This window comes from Sceloporus undulatus, chromosome 7 (assembly GCF_019175285.1).
Source record: "Sceloporus undulatus isolate JIND9_A2432 ecotype Alabama chromosome 7, SceUnd_v1.1, whole genome shotgun sequence".
Taxonomy (NCBI): domain Eukaryota; kingdom Metazoa; phylum Chordata; class Lepidosauria; order Squamata; family Phrynosomatidae; genus Sceloporus; species Sceloporus undulatus.
Genome location: NC_056528.1, coordinates 24845252 through 24861266, shown reverse-complemented (window position 1 = coordinate 24861266; position 16015 = coordinate 24845252). Strand labels below are relative to the sequence as shown.

General features: G+C 45.7%; 1 protein-coding gene across 4 annotated transcripts in view; it reads left to right on the top strand.

Moving 5' to 3' along the window:
* The first annotated feature begins 9220 nt into the window (after nucleotides 1–9220).
* The window catches only part of MKNK2 (MAPK interacting serine/threonine kinase 2), a 32917-nt gene continuing 26122 nt past the window's right edge, over nucleotides 9221–16015 (top strand). The window contains exons 1-3 of one of the 4 annotated variants that reach the window (XM_042479944.1): nucleotides 9221–9403; nucleotides 9511–11082; nucleotides 14575–14759. In XM_042479944.1, coding sequence (XP_042335878.1) covers nucleotides 14712–14759 — 48 coding nt within the window. In that variant the 5' untranslated portion in view covers nucleotides 9221–9403; nucleotides 9511–11082; nucleotides 14575–14711. Of the gene's footprint in view, nucleotides 9404–9510; nucleotides 11138–11178; nucleotides 12700–14574; nucleotides 14760–16015 lie in introns of those variants that run through there. The other 3 variants (XM_042479945.1, XM_042479946.1, XM_042479943.1) reach the window with 3 other exon arrangements.

Here is a 16015-nt window from a genome sequence, read left to right as displayed (position 1 = left end):
TGATGCGGCAGCTAACAAGGCCAATGCGATTTTAGGCTGCATCAATAAAAGTATAGTGTCTAGATCAATGGAAGTAATAGTGCTACTCTATTCTGTGTCCAGTTCTGGGCACCACAATTTAAAAAGGATGTGGAGAAACTGGAGCGTGTCCAAAGGAGGGCAACTAAAATGGTGAGGGGTCTGGAAACCATGCCCTAACGAACAACAGGGAGCTCTTCTCTTAGCCTGGAAAAGAGAAGGCTAAGAGGTGATATGATAGCCCTGTTTAAATATTTGAAGGGATGTCATATTGAGGAGGGAGCAAGCTTGTTTTCTGCTGCTCCAGACTAGGACCTGGAGCAATGGATGCAAGCTACAGCAAAAGAGATTCCACCTCAACATTAGGAAGAACCTCCTGAGAGTAAGGGCTGTTTGACAATGGAACACACTCCTTCCTCAGAGATTGTAGTGGAGTCTCCCTCCTTGGAGGTCTTTAAACAGAGGCTGGATGACTATCTGTTGGGAGTACTTTGATTGAGAGTTCCTGCATGGCAGAATGGGGTTGGACTGGATGCCCTTGTGGTCTCTTCCAACTCTATGATTCTATGATACGTTCATCCCAATATTTAGGTGGAATCTCTTTTCCTGAAATTTGAATTCATTTGTGTTTTCATCTCTAGAGCAGCAGAAAACAAAGCTCGTTCCATCTCCTCCATGACATCCCTTTAGCTAATTAAAGAGGACTATCCTATTTGGTGGCAGCGCCGGGATCCAAAAAATCCAGTTGCTGATTTGGAGTACTGTACTTGAGTTTTGGAGTTAGGGTTCTGAGTGCGAGTTACCAGAAACCCAATGTTTGGTTTGAACTTTAAAGTAAAGAAGTTCAGAAGTTTATAAAATATAGGCGTTCATGTCAGGGGAGTAATCTCTGAGGTAAATGCAACGGGTATTTGTAGGAGATTACTCGGATATTGACCACGCTGGAGAGTAACTAGTCCCTGAGGTAAATTGCTGAGGTAATTGTAGAAAAAAGAAAGGAGAAAAAGCACTCCATTTATAACATGAATAGAACAAAAGTACACATAAGAAACTAACTTGAAAAGTGATTTCTGAGGTAAAAAACATTGGTGTAAAGTAGGAAATCACTAAAACCAAGTGTCAGCTTAATAACCATCTGAGGCAGAAATAGTTAAGAGTATTTCCTGAGGTAAAAGTTTTAGGTAGATGAAGGGAAATGCCATACATATGCCTCCTAAGTAAATAAAACCTCCAATGGTGCCAGAAATGGTAGAAGAAAATGGATTATCAGCTGAGACTGAGGCAAATGGGGAGCCAATAGATACAAACTATGACTGAGGTAAATAGGATGCCTCAGATAGACATGAAGGGATCCTCCAGGTATTACAAAGGGGATAATATTGACCCTTTCTTCATAAATTTTGAAAGAACCTGCGATCAATCTTTCATCCTCGATCCAAGCTTTTGTCATTTCAACCACGTAATTCCGGGCTGCTCTAAATAACCCAAAAAGGCACCACATCCCCTCTGATCTTGGAAGCTAAGCAGAGTCAGCCTTGGCTAATACTTGGATGGGAGACCACCAACCAATACTAGGTGCTGGAGGCTCCATTTCGAGGAAAGGTCTGGCAAAACTGCCTCTTGAGTCTTGGCTAAGAAAACCCTATGAAAATTTATGGTTTCAGAATACGAAGCCTTCCCTAAAGAGTTGATACGTATTATACTCGATGGTGCATATGAAACGTAACAGGATTGTTCTTCTAGTTGCGCACCTCCCCGAACATCCTTTTCGGTGCCAAACACCGACATGTGTTACTGTTATGGCGTAAGCAGAGCTGAAATAACGTAACATAAAATAAAATGCATGTGCACAAGCATGGCCCATCATTAATAATCAATTTTTTGTTTTAAACAATTAAAAACCTCCACATTATACAATGGCGTTGTTGTTGCTGTGTGCCTTCCGTGTCATTTCCAACTTACGACCTACAAGGCGACCCTATCATGGGGTTTTCTTGGCAAGGTTTTGTCAAAAGGGGTTTGCTTTTGCCTTCCTTTGTAAGGCTGAGAGAGTGTGACTTGACTAAGGTCACCCAATAGATTTCTATGGCCAAGCAGGGATTCGAACCCTGGTCTCCAGGGTTTTAGTCCATTGCTCAAACCATTGCACCATGCTGGCTCTCCAGGAATAAATGCACATCATAAAATTATATTAAAAAGCATTGTGTGTGTGTCTGTGTGTGTGTGTGTATCATCATAGAAAATGCATCATAGAATCATAGAGTATATATGATGCTTTTTAATATTTTTCTGATGTGCATTTAATCCTGGAGAGCCAGCATGGTGCAGTGGTTTGAGCAATGGATTATATATATATATATATAATCCAAAAGCAAATGTAAACCAAATACTTTTCTTTCCCTTCTGCTCTTCAATTTCTCAAGAGGTAGTATCTGGGTTTTCCCTCTGGAGGGTGCTGTTTTCCAATCATGCAACATACCAGGATATGGATATATATATATATATATATATATATATATATATATATATATATCATACTTAAGAGATTTAAGGTGGAAATGGCAAAACATATTTTGATAATTTGGGGGGGGGGGAAATTTTATCATGCTCGCCTCGCTACCAACCTCCCTCCTTTATGGAGAATGAAGTGCAAAATGCATGTATTTGGGAATTTCCCATGCAACCAAGCCTACTTTAGGGAATTAGAGAAGGGACTCTGCTTTGCTGTGACGACAACCCTGCAAGGGTGCTCAGGTTGAATGAGGGATGAGCTTGAGATCATGCAATGAAAGGGTCATCATAAATTAGAAATGGCTTGAAGACACCAACGCCGTGTCTTTTCTCTACACATTTGCTGTGGTTAGGGGTGCAAGATCCCAGTGAAAATGGAAAAAACAAAAACAAATAACCGCTGGAATTTTTTAACCTAAGAGAACACCTTTCTAGGAGTCTCAGTCTAGGTCCTGCAGCACAACTCTATGGCTACCATCTGGCAGAGGTTGACCATAGAATTGCACGGGAGGACTTAGAAATACCTAGAGAAGTGTTCTCTCTAGGAATCTCTAGGTCCTTTGGCACAAGTCCATAGTCAATATCTGCCAGAAATTGACCACAGAATTGCACTGGAGCACCTAGGAAAGTATTCTCTCTAGGAATATAGGTCTTGCAGCGCAAGTCTGTGGTCAACATCTGCCAGAAATTGACCATAAAATTGCACTGGAGGACCTAAAAATGCCTAGAGAAACGCTCTCTCTAGGAATTTCTAGGCTTTCCAGCGCAAATCCATGGTCAACATCTGCCAGAAATTGGTCAAAGAACTGCACTGGAAGACCTACAAATGCCTAAAATAGTGTTCTCTCTAGGACTCTCAAGGTCCTCCAATGCAGCTTCTGGCAGATGTTGACCATAGAGTCACTCTGGAGGACCTAGAAATTCCTAGAGAGAACATATTAATAAAATGTATGAATAATCAAAGCTGCAAAAGTCAAAGCCGCAAACTGACTGTATGTTCAGATTCTATTAAAGCAGACTTTCTAGCGCTTAATTATCAACAGAGTTCAGGACTGTAGTTGTTCAACTTTCCAAGACTTTCTAGCACTTAATAAGCAACAGAGTGTAGAACTGTTAAATGTGTTGTTGTGATCGGTGTGTTAATCCGATGTTTAAAATCTCATTTTAGATCCCAAAGACCTCCTCCTAAGTCTTCCTGGGGAGCCTTCTCTCTGTCCATTCCCACATGAGACCGAACACCATGTGAGCCACGTCTCCTTGGACAGTGTCCCAGGTTCAACTTTCCAAAGCCTCACTGGTTTCTTTGACTAATGTCCCTATGTTGGACTCGCGAGAGCTATTTTTGGACGCCTGCTGCATGCCAGTCCTGTCACTCGATGATGTGACTGATGGACATCACTGCCCTGCCTTTGGGGGTCAGTTACTTTGACCTCTCTTTTTCCTTTCATCTCCTTTTTCTGTCCTTCTTTCTTCATCTCTGGCCCAAGCCCTGGATCTTCCTGGCATGGCTTCGTGTGAACTTCATGCCCCGGGGGTTTCGTGCGCCAATTTTCACAGGACAAATCCAGGAGGCGATGCTCGGTTTTCTGGGAATGGAACTGTACCCTGCGTATTGATTTGCGGTTTGTTGTCGTTGGCCTCTGGATGGTGGCCTAGGGACAGCGTGACATGGCTGGGTTCCCATTGGAAAGGGTGATCCCCGATGAGAGGAGGAGTGGACCGATAAATCAAAATAAATATCATTTCAGCCAGTGTTGCTTCAGTGGCCTTAGAGCTCCATCTCACCCCTTTTGTGACGGTGCCCACTGTGTTTGCCTTTCGTTACACACCATTTCTGACCCGCCTTTTCCACACCCTCGAAGTGCCCCAATTTGGCAAGGACAGTCCCGATTTAATCCACTGTTTTGACCACTTTTAAAATGTCTCGGTTTGTCAGTCTCCTCCTTCCACTTTCCCCCTTAGTTCCCAGCTTGTTCCGATAGCTGCAAACTGAGTTCAGAGTGCAAAACCACATTTCAAACTGGAGTTTGGCATTGTTTGTTAATCTAGATTGTTAGTGCATTATCTGTTTTATAGTTTGTATGGGGTTGTTGTTGTATTTTAATGTGATAGTTAGTCTAATCACGATATATTATTTTTATCTTATAGCTTTTTAGATTGTACGCACACAACAAGAAGAATAACAACAATATTGTCAGATGTGCAGGTCTTTCTCTTTTCATCCTTAATCCACCCCAAAGGTTTTGAACTGGAGTTACAACTGAGGAGAGATTGTTTGCAGCGGAGGAGAAAGAAGCCTGACAGCTTAATGCTAAAGTTTGCTTTTGGCTCCAGCGCAAACTTTGGTGGTTTTGTCCATGGTTTCTAGGAAAACGATGGAACAAGCGATGGGACGTGATCCAGTTCTCAGTCTCTGGCACAAAGAATACATTCAATTTGCAATGCTGGTTGGCTGTTTCCTAAGGAGAGGTGTGTGTTTGTGTGTGGAAATCCCTTCTTGCAACAACAAAGCCAGAGCTGGGGAGACAAAGATGGCTTTCTGGAGTGCAGCTCCCAGAATCCCCAGCCAGCTGTGGAGAGAGCAGTGGGCATAAGAGTAAATGCACAGGTCAAAAGGATGTTTAAAAGATGGTTGTTGTTACTGCGTGCCTTCAAGTCATCTCCAGCTTATGGAGACCCTGAGGCAAAGCTATCATGGGTTTTTCTTGGCGAGAGTTGTACAGAGAAGTTTGGCCACTGCCTTTCCCTGAGGCTGAGAGAATGTGACTTACCCAAGGTCACACAGTGGGTTTTATGGCTGAGCTGGGAATCGAACCCCGGTCTCCAACACTCAACCACTATGCCATGCTGGCACTTTTGCTTTTGGAGAATGGGGTCAAGCTGTGTGGCATCTCCGCTAACAGGTGGCAAGGGTCCCCCAGAGGCCACCAACCCCCTGTTCAATGCAGGATATACATCTCTAAAGCATCCTCAGAAGGTAGGAAAATGGTGACATTGAAACTACCCACACCGACTGGGAGGATTGTGGGTGTTAGAGTCCCAAAGTGTAATTTATCAAAGCTCTGGCTTTTATGGAGCGATTGCAGAAAAGGTTATGTGCATCCACAGAAAACTGGAAACATGGAAGACCCACATGTTTGCCTTGTTTATGGGCTCCATGCTTCAGTGTTTTGCAAACTGCCTGCCCTCTTGCTCCTGAAGACCAAAAGGGAGAGGGTGCCCAAGGGTTGACAGCTGTTGGCTTGTCATCTGAGATTGGGAACAGCCTGGAAGGAACTGAAACTGGGGCAGCCTTGGACTGAGAAGGAAGAGGACAGAGATATTTTGCCACCTGAGTCAAAGGGACAAGATGGCACACAGATACACAAGCTCATTGCGCAAATAAGGTGATATCGAAAATGCATTGTCGCTGAAATCCTGAAAGTAAAAAGATGCGCGTTAATGCTTCTTTGTGACCACTTTAATGGTGGGTTTTGTGCAGCATCGTGTGAAATCATTTTGCGTAATTACGCAATTTCCCTGGAATATTCACAGGATAAACTCCCGATCTCCATCCTGTGATAAACTGCTCTGTTCCCTTTAGTTGGGGAAAGAAAATGAGAAGATGGTGTTTCTTTGCATGGCTGACTGACTCCTTTCTGCACAGGAGAAATCCATGCAATCTATCTGTTGGGAAACATCCTTTATTCTGCCTTTTAGTAAAGGAAATGAAAATTCTGGGGGAAATAGGAATACTGTGCTTCTTCACACTCCAAGGAGCGTATGGAACGAGAAGTGTGCAACTGTGCAATCCTGTCCAATTCTGTTTCTCCTTCCCCCTCCTACCCATTTTGGTTTTTTGGCTGATTTCCAAGGCTGTGTCGCGTTCTGTTTTGCAAATCCCAACCGCCCAGTTGAGGACGACAACATCAACCATTTCAGTTCCTCTAATCCAAGCGCCTTTCCCTCCCTGCTGTTGCAATTCGGCAAAGGTCACTGCGAAGTCAAAGGCACATTCTCTGGCCTGCTTGCACACTGGAGAATGTGTGTGTTTGTGATTGTATACAACAGGTACAGGAACATACTTGCATGGGTGTGGGCTTGTGGCAAGCTAAGGACACAAAGTGAGAGGTTTTGGAAGAGGCCGAAGCGTTTCTGATGTCCACTCCTTGGTCCCAGAGGTGTGGTCTTTTCCTCGGGACGTTCTGTTTTCCCCCCCACACCGGATCATGTGCTTTGTGGGTTGTGTGCCACGGGTGCCCCCTTTGGCCTCTTGGCTCGGCCACAAGCCAAAGGGGTGGAGTTGATCTCTCCGGTGTCCTAAGACTATGTTGGTTGTAGCATTGCGGCCTCCTCTCGAAATCAGAAGCCTGGGGACAAAGGTACAGACGTAAACCGCTTGCGCTCCTGGGCCGTGGCCCAAGTGATCCACCTCTGGCTCCGTGTGGTGCAACTACACATCATGCACACCTCATGGAGTTTGTCCCCTCCAGTGTTTCACAAAACAAAAAAGCAGGAAACATCTGGCCAAGCAAAAGTGGTCAAGATAGCAAATGTTATTCAAGGAGGAAGAAGACTCCAGCTTGCTTTTGCCTGAGCAAAAATTCTGCTCCTTCTTCTCCTTTCCCCGCTCCTGAACTAATGGAAGGCAAACTACAGTACTTTAGAAGTTTAAACTCAGTTTGCAGCAGCTGAAGTTAGATGAGGATGAATGGAGGGGGGAAGTAATGGGTAATGCAGATGGCAGAATTAATGCAGTTCAATGCTGCTTTAACTGCCATGGCTCAGTGTGATAGGATTCCAGGATTTGCAGTTTGGTGAGATATTGTGAGAGCCAACATGGTGTAGTGGTTTGAGCGTCAGATTGTGACTCTGGAGACAAGGGTTCAATTCCTTGCACATCCATGAAACCTATTGGGTGACCTTAGGCAAGTCACATTCTCTCAGCCTCAGGGGGAAGGCAATGGCAAACCTCCTCTGAACAAATCTTGCCAAGAAAACCCCATGATAGGTTTGCTTCAGGGTTGGAAATGACATGGAGGCATACACTATAACAATAAAAAGATATTAAGCTTTCTTTGTCAGAGAGCTCTGGTGCCACAACAAACTACAAATCCCAGGACTCCACAGGAAGGAGCCATGGCAGTTAAAGCAGAGCTGAGCTGCATTAATTCTGCAGTGCGGCTGCAACTTGAGTCATCTCTTTGGTTTCTGTGGGAAAAGGGGAATCAATTAAAATAATTCATTGTTCGTAACAAGTTCTCTCCTAGTTCTGACTTGATCCATAGTCGACAGGCGAGTCTTCCAAGTACTCCAAGATGCTTTGCAGTGAGGAATGCTGTGGGAACTGCAGGCTAATAAGGACGGGAGGGGACATTTTGGAAAGAAAGATGGCCTGTAGGAAACGGTTTGTTTTTGTTTGCTGTTGCAAGGAGGGAGATAAGCAGGCGTGCATGGGTGCATGTTGGGGGCAGAGATAAGGGAGTGCGCGCGTGTATTTCTGCACAGAGCTATCTGGTCTGCCATTTGTCTGCTCGCCTAGGGCGAATCGAGGATGCTCAGTGGAAAATTGCAACCTTGCAAACCGCAGTCTCTTCTCAGCCCCTACTAGGATAAAGCCACTGAATCAAGGGGTAACGTTTCCAGACCCGGCGTGGTGTAGACGTTTGAGTGTTGGACGACGGCTTTGGAGATCAGGATTCGACCATGGAATCACACACTCTCAGCCCCAGAAAAACCCATGATAGGTTCACCTTGGGGTTGCCATAAGTCAGAAGTGACTTGAAGGCACACAACAAAGTTTCTCCAAAGCTTCTTGTGTACAAGCAACTGGTGGTTCATGTCAGGTTGTTATTGTTGTTGTGTGCCTTCAAGTCATTTTTGACTTATAGCAACCCTAACATGGGTTTTTCCAGGGCTGAGAGTGTGCAACTTGCTCATTGTCACCCACTGGGTTTCCATGTTGAACTCTGATCGCCAGAAAGTTGTAATCTAATGCTCATACCACTATGCCATAGTGGCTTTATTGGGTATTTCCATATATTAGGTTTTTGGGGATATCCTAATATAATTAGAGCCACTGTGGCATAGCAGTTTGAGCCTATGACTCTGGAGACCAGGGTTCAATTCCTGCTTGGCCACTGGGTGACCTTGGGCAAGTCACACACTCTCAGCCTCAAGGGAAGGCAATGGCAAGCCACCTCAACCAATCTTGCCAAGAAAACCTCATGATAGGGTCACCATAAGGTGGAAACAACTTGAAGATACCAAACAACAACAGAATATACCCCAACCTTAACAAAATTATGGAAACAGGGCAGCATCCAAGGACCAGTACATCATACAGGGACACAGAAGCCAACCTCATCTCTCTCTCTCTGCTTTTGGAAATTGACTGCAGAGGCAAATCTCCTCTTTCATGTTCACTTTTTGGGAGCTCAGTTCTATTCCAGGCTTCTGGTGTTTCTCAGAAACCCATCCCAGTCTCATGGCCTATGCGCTTCCCCTCTTCGCTCTCCACGAAAACATGTTTTGCCGGATTGTGGCTGGGTAGCGTCTGTGGGCCAGGAGGGGAAGGAGCCAATGAGCAAAAGCCCCGAGTCTCCTCCTTGCGGTTGTTTGCTTAAAATCAGAAGTACTTGGGAAATTCTCTCCATTGGGGAATCTTTCCACCACCTCCAGGAGAAAAACCCTTGGAAGACGAAGGTCTGGAACCAATTTTCTCTATTCTTTCGAAGGGTCCAGCCGTGCCTCTTGAAACTGGAGATGAATTTCCAAGTCTAACAACAGGCCAAGATGGCAATGTTGCCAACTACTGGCAGGGTTCCACTGCTAGATGATGTGGTGTGTCGGTTAATTGTTATTGTTCCCCGCCTTGGTCCATGGGGAGAGGCGGGTAAGAAATAAGTATTAGAATAATTATTATTTATGCAAGAAGTCGAGGCAGAATAATGCATATGTTTCAGCTATCCCAACTAATCCTCTGCTGTCTCACTTTTCCAGCTGCTTTTACAACATCCTGGTGTGTCTCTTCCACTTTCCACTGTTGTCCTCAGCTTACTCCCATTGCTGCAAATTGAGCTGGAAGAGCCCAGTCTGATTCCCAGTATTAATCAGATATGTCCAATGTGTGTATAAGAAGGGCAGATGTGTCCAGTATGCATTGGAATAGTCCAATGCACACCAGAAGTGCCCAGTATGCATCAGAAGAGCTCAGTGCACCTTGGCAGTCCCCAGTGTACATTGGAAGAGCCCAGTCTGCCTCGGAAGATAACCAGTCAGATGCCTGGTGTGCATCAGATATGCCCAGTGCACATTGGAAGAGCACAGTGCACATCAGAAGATAATCAGTCTATTGCCTAGTGTGCATCAGATGTGCCTAGCGTGCATCAGAAGAGCCCAGTGCACCTTGGAACTCCCCAGAATGCATTAGAAGTACACATTGGAAGAGCCCAGTATGCATCGGACGATAACCAGTCAGATGCCCAGTGTGGATCAGATGTGCCTAGTGTGCATCGGAGGAGCATACTGTGCATCAAACATGCCCAATGTGCCAGTACTCCAAGACGCATCTTGGCAATTCACTATCAAGGTTCCCTTGCACCTCTGCGGTGTAACTAAAGGTTGGTAAAGTACACAACTTGGACCATGGTGCAGACTCTCAGCCTGTGTATTGTGGTAACCTCTGGGTTAGGCAAGGCTTGGCATCTCCACTGGGTCTGCTCACTGCTGTTTATGCGCTGATAACACCGGTTGCCGAATATATGGCAAAAGTCCAAGGTTTACAGAGGAGCAGGCAAAGAAGCCGACAGAGATACTCAAAGGGAGGAGTTGTTTTGCTGCAGCATCAATATCTGACCGATAGTGTCAACTTTCACTCCTGTTTCAAAACAGCCCTTTGGTCCTGCCTTGTTTTCCCTCTTCGTAGGTAGATGTACGTGATGCAAGGTGTAAAATCAATACTTTCCCACAGATATTTGGGGATTATAATACCCATCATCTCTCCATAGATGGCATCAGCAATGCTGAGGGTTGATGTGAGTTGCAGTCCAACACCAGAGTGTGGTCAAGATGGCAAACGTTATGAATGAGGAAGAAGAGACAAGCTACTTCTCTAACTTTCCTAACTTTCTTGCCTTCTCTAACTTTCCATCCTCTTCTTCAGTCACCCACCGATGAGGTTTGCTCTGTGGAGCCAATCCGCCCATCCTTTTGCTTTGGGCATCCTTGGGGCAGTCCAGGTGGACCGTCCCATTGGGCAGCCAGGCTGGGAAAGTGACTTAGGCCCAGGGCAAAGGTAATGAAACCGGCTATAAAATGGAAGGAGAGCCAGCCAGACGCACCAGCTGCTCCTCTGCCAAAGAGGCTTGGGTGCCACACCTGAGTCTGGGAGCTACGGACCGACCGGGTAACCTTGCTTCTTTGCACCGATCCAGAATCTTGCTGCACTGGAATGGTTTCCAAATCACATGCAGCAGCACTGGCATGAGAAACCATCTATAAAGGATGCCCTGGGTGAAGCCATGGGGAAAACCCACAGACCAGGTTGGCTGATGCCACTCTGCACCATCACCGGTATGTAGTGCCATCTCTTTTACACTCCACAAGGGTCTGAGCAGAGTCGGCCTTGGTAAGCACTTGGATGGGAGACCAATGAGGGATACTGGAGGCTGTATTTCAGAGGAAGGGACTGGCAAAACCACCTCTGAGGTTTCCTCGCCTGAGAAAACCCTATAAAATTAATGGGCCTCTCCTAAGTCTGCAAGCAACTTGAAAGCACACGCAATATTTAAACAGAGAAGGGACTCTGCATACTTACCTCTTGCTAAAGTTGGCCTCCGGTATTTTTATTTTAACCTTTTAAAATTTTATTTTAATCTTTCCAGCAACTTTTACGTTCAAAGAGATACAGTACACCAAACGGAGAAAGATCAGCAGAAAATAATATGACAGAACATAAAAGAGCGGTGAAAAGGCAGGATGGAGTTGTTGTTATGTGTCTCCAAGCCATTTCTAACTTTTATTGGCAAGTTTCTGCAGAGGGTTTTTTTTTTGCCATTGCCTTCCTCTGAAGCTGAGAGAGTGTGGCTCGCCCAAGGGAGGATTCGAACCCTGCTCTCCAGAGTTGTAGTCCAGCGCTCAAACTGTCAATGAACCCCAAAACACCAAAGAGCTTTTCCCAGATGTGTTGAATAGCATAAGAAAGAAAACCCAGTCTTGATTTGGTGATGGAAGGGCAGAGGAAAAAGAATTTGAAGGAGGATTTTGCGGCCCATGGAAAAGATGCAGGGAAAGGCAACCGGGGGACATGTGCGCATGAGAAACCATGGGGAGGCATCACTCTGTACGTGCTCAGAGAGGCATAGCCAGCAAGGAAGGACAAGGGAAAGGAAATGGGCTGTTTGGGGTTTCTCTGGCCAAAGGGGGAGAAAGGAAATCAAGGAGATGATGCAATATGACTGAGCCTTTAGAAGAGGGGATGCTGTGGCTGCAGCCGCTCTATGTCTCTCCTCTTTGAATGCCTGTTCCCTGCCCATGCTCAGAGGCATACCCTCCCTCCTCTTTCTCCTTGCCCTCCTCTGCCTGGCCCTCTGTCCATGCTCAGAGGCACACTCTTTCTTGCCTTTCCCCTCTTTCCTCTGCCTCCTTACTCCCTGGAGTCCCAATGGCTCCTCTGCCCATGCTCAGAGGCACCCTCACCCTTTCTCTTCCTTGCTCCCTGCTTCCCCACTCAACTCTCTGCCCATGCTCAGAGGCGCAGTCCTCTCCTCTGCCTGCTTTCTCCCTGGAGTCCCAGTGGGCCCTCTGCCCATGCCCAGAGGCACACTCCCCCCTGCCTTTCACCCTCTTTCCTCTGCCTCTTCTTCTCTGGTCCCTCTGCCCATGCCCAGAGGCCCTCCTCCCCTTGCATTTCTCCTTCCCTCTGCCTGCTTTCTCCCTGGAGTCCCAGTGGGCCCTCTGCCCATGCCCAGAGGCACACTCCTCTCTCCTTTCCTGTGCCTGGTCCCTCTGCCCATGCTCCCTCCCCCGGGGGGCGTGTCCGTCTCAGCTGATGGCGGGGGGCGTGGCTTGCCCTCCCTGCTCCTTCTTAAGGCTGGCGCGGGGCCCTCCTTCCCCGGACCCTGAAGGAGAGAGAGAGAGAAGGAGCCGCTCTCTGGGCAGCTGGCCCTCGCCCCGCAGGAGCCCCGAAAGGTAAGGCCAGGCCTTGGGCAGGGAAGGAGGGAGCTCTGCAAAGGGGGGATTTTGCAAGGCGTCCCCCTTTGCATCGCCTTCCAGGACGCTCCCAAATCAAGCTCATCCCTTTTGCAAGGGGAATAGATAGAGAGATAGATAGATCTAGATAAAGATTCCTGCAAAGAAAGGGCTCAGTCCATGGAAACCTTGTCCAAAACCTGGCAAGCCCCAAAGCCCTTCGTCATGCATGGAGTCTCTCTCCTTCCTTCCTGCCTGCCTGCCTTCCCTTCCTTGGTTGCATTGCCTTTGAATGCTTGCAAAGGACTACCCTGTGCAGGAAAGAAGGAATGGGGTTTTGTGGTGTTGTTCCTTGGGGGAAGGGGGTGTGTTGTGTGTGTGTGTGTTGCAGTGTGGAAGACAAGCAGCAGGAGGAGGAGGAGGAGGAAAGGGGGCTGGGCCAGGAAGGTATTATCAACCCCTCTCCCCCCCCCAATAAGATCCAGAAGGTTCCCATTTTGCAAGGGAGAGGGGGAAATATCTGTATTCGTTTTGCAAATGAAAATGCATTTGGAAAGGCTGGTTTATTGCCTTGCAGGTTGGAGGGGGGGCTTGGAGGGGTTTTTTTTGGGGGGAGGTGTTTAAAAGAAAAACCCCCCCCCAAATAATATCCAGAAATTCAGAGCCTGTAACGAGGAAAATAACTACATATTTTGCAAAAAGAAAAGCATACATTTGCAACACCATTTTATCTATCTATTTATCTTTTGCAAAAGGGGGACATGGCTTTGGAAGACCTTTGGAGGGGTTACTTTATTTCCTTGCAATCTGGAGGAAGGCTTGGAGATCAGAGGGGGGTTAAACCCCTCCCTTTTGCCTTCCTAAAACCATATTTTGTGGGGTGTTTCAGTTCTCCCCTTGAAGTTGTGCTCCCCCAAAATGAGAATGAACTTCATCAAAGTGGGGTAAACCTATGTACCCCCTTTTTGTCCCCATCTAGGATGGGAAGGATTAAATTGAATTGCAAAATTAAAAGCTGTGGGGTGAAAGAAGAGAGTTGTGTATCATTCACACACACACACACATAGGGATTTCAAGTCCTATCTTGTGCAAAAGAAGCGTGATGCTCGCACACCCCCTTTGGCGCAGGAGCTTTCATGCCCTGGCTTTCCAAACCCAAAATGTGCACAAATAAACATGGGAAATGAATAAATAGATAGAGAAATATGTGTAATTTTAAAAGGGTATATCATGCTGGGTTGCATTGCTGCTCAAAAGAATCCTTTCCTCCTCTATAACTCTCATATATCTGTATATAGTTGAAAGGATAGTAAACCATGCTGAGTTGCATTGCTGCACAAAAGAATTGTGAAAAGAACCCAATCTGCCTCTTTAACCCTTATATATAGATAAAGCATGATGGGTTGCGTTGCTGCACAAAATAATTTGAACACTCTTTTCCATGGGAGGCCTCCCTGCATTGTATTTTAAAACAGAACCAAAAAATGAGTACTTTTTAAAAAGAGGGTTTTCTGTTCCAGGCCACATCTGTCTCCTCCTCCCTTGTCTTTGTGTGTCTGTGTGTTTGTGCTTTGTATCCTCAAGAGATGGAGGGGGAGTGTGCCTTGCCTTGTTTTGTATGTGTGTGCAAACTGTAATGTATTTTAAAAAGGAATAATCTATTCCTGGATCCAAAATGTCTCCTTGGTTGTGATCATTTTCATTGCCTTTATTTCTTGGAATCAATTAGGCCTTTGCAGGGCAATGCTTCATGCAGAATAAAACTTATGAGCCTTTGCAATCTGGCCGCCACAACAACACACTTTGTTCGGTTTTCCAAGTTGTGAGTCCAAAGTGTTTTCTGACACCCTCCTTGTACCCTCGTTTCTTTTGCAGGGTTTCCATCAGATCCGGATTAGCTCCATCTAAATTCCCCCACCTTCCTCCTTTCTTTTCTTTTCTCCCTTCATTTCCCCATTCCCTTCTTCTTCTTCATTTGAACACTCAGTTTCCGGCATTTTAAGAATCTCAAGATGGTGCAGAAGAAAACCGAGCTCAAAGGCTTTCATCGTTCTTTTAAGGTAAGGCAGAAAGGTTATATTATTATTATTATTATTATTATTTTAAAAAGGATGAATTTTGGATCTGATTTCAGGTGGCTCTGTACTTTCTTTAGGAGTTGATTTCGCTTTCTGTCTAGTAACAAAAGGATCCATGGATTCTGAGTTGTAAAATCAGAAGAGAGGAGGATTTTGATTTACTTGTGAAACTTAAAAAACCACACAACACTCTTGTTTTTCTCTTCGAAGTGCATGCAAATGTCCCTGAGTTAAATCAGGGGAAATGACAAAGGATTCGTCACTTGTATAATACTGTAGAATAGTTTCCCAGCTCAGTCTACCTTGCAGGGTTGTTGGGAGACCAAGTTTTTCATCCTGCTGCAAACTGTACTAGTTACAGGCTCATTTTCTCAGCTTCATCTACCTTGCAGGGTTTTGGGAAACCTAGTTTCCATCCTGCTGCAAAATGGACTAATTACAGGCTTGTTTTCTGAGCCTGATCTACCTTGCAGGGCTGTTGTGAGGAATAAAGCATGGAGGAGGAGAGCTGTAGAGGTTACATTGAGCTCTTTGGTGGAAAGGCAGGATATAAATATGAATTACCAGCTATATCTTTCAAGATAATAGAAACCTGCCATGCAGGAATACACAGAATCAAAGCCCTCCCTGTGACAGATGGCCATCCAGCTTCTGTTTTAAAGCCTCCAAAGCAGCTCTGCAGAATGAATCCGGTTTGGCACTGCTTTCAATAGTACTATGAAGTCCTGGGATTTGCAGTTTATCTAGCCTTTCCTGGGTGCATCTACACAGTGGAATCAGTGGAGTTTGATACCCCTTTAACTGCCTTGGCTTAATAATGCCATGAAATCTTGCAATTCCCATAGCGTTGAGCAACCATGGTGTCAAAAGTGTATTATTTCTTCAGTGCAGATGCAGCCATAATGATGATGATGATGTTGTTGTGGTGTGTGCCTTCAAGTTGTTTCCAACTTATGGCAAATCTGTTGTGGAGTTTCCTTGGCAAGGATGTTTTTTGCCATGGCCATCCTCTGAGGCTGAGAGAGTGTGACTTGCCAAGGTCACCCAGTGGGCATATAGGGTTTATAATTTGAAAACCATAAATGGGAAGATGTCATTGTGGTTAACAACAGTCCTCGTGGCATTGCTGTAAAGGCACATGGGTGTGTGTTTGTGTGCTTGTTGTTAAACACTGCCTTCCATTAATGCCAAGTGCAGCCTCTCACAGGCGTCCCTTTGTAGGTTGCAAAACAAGCCAG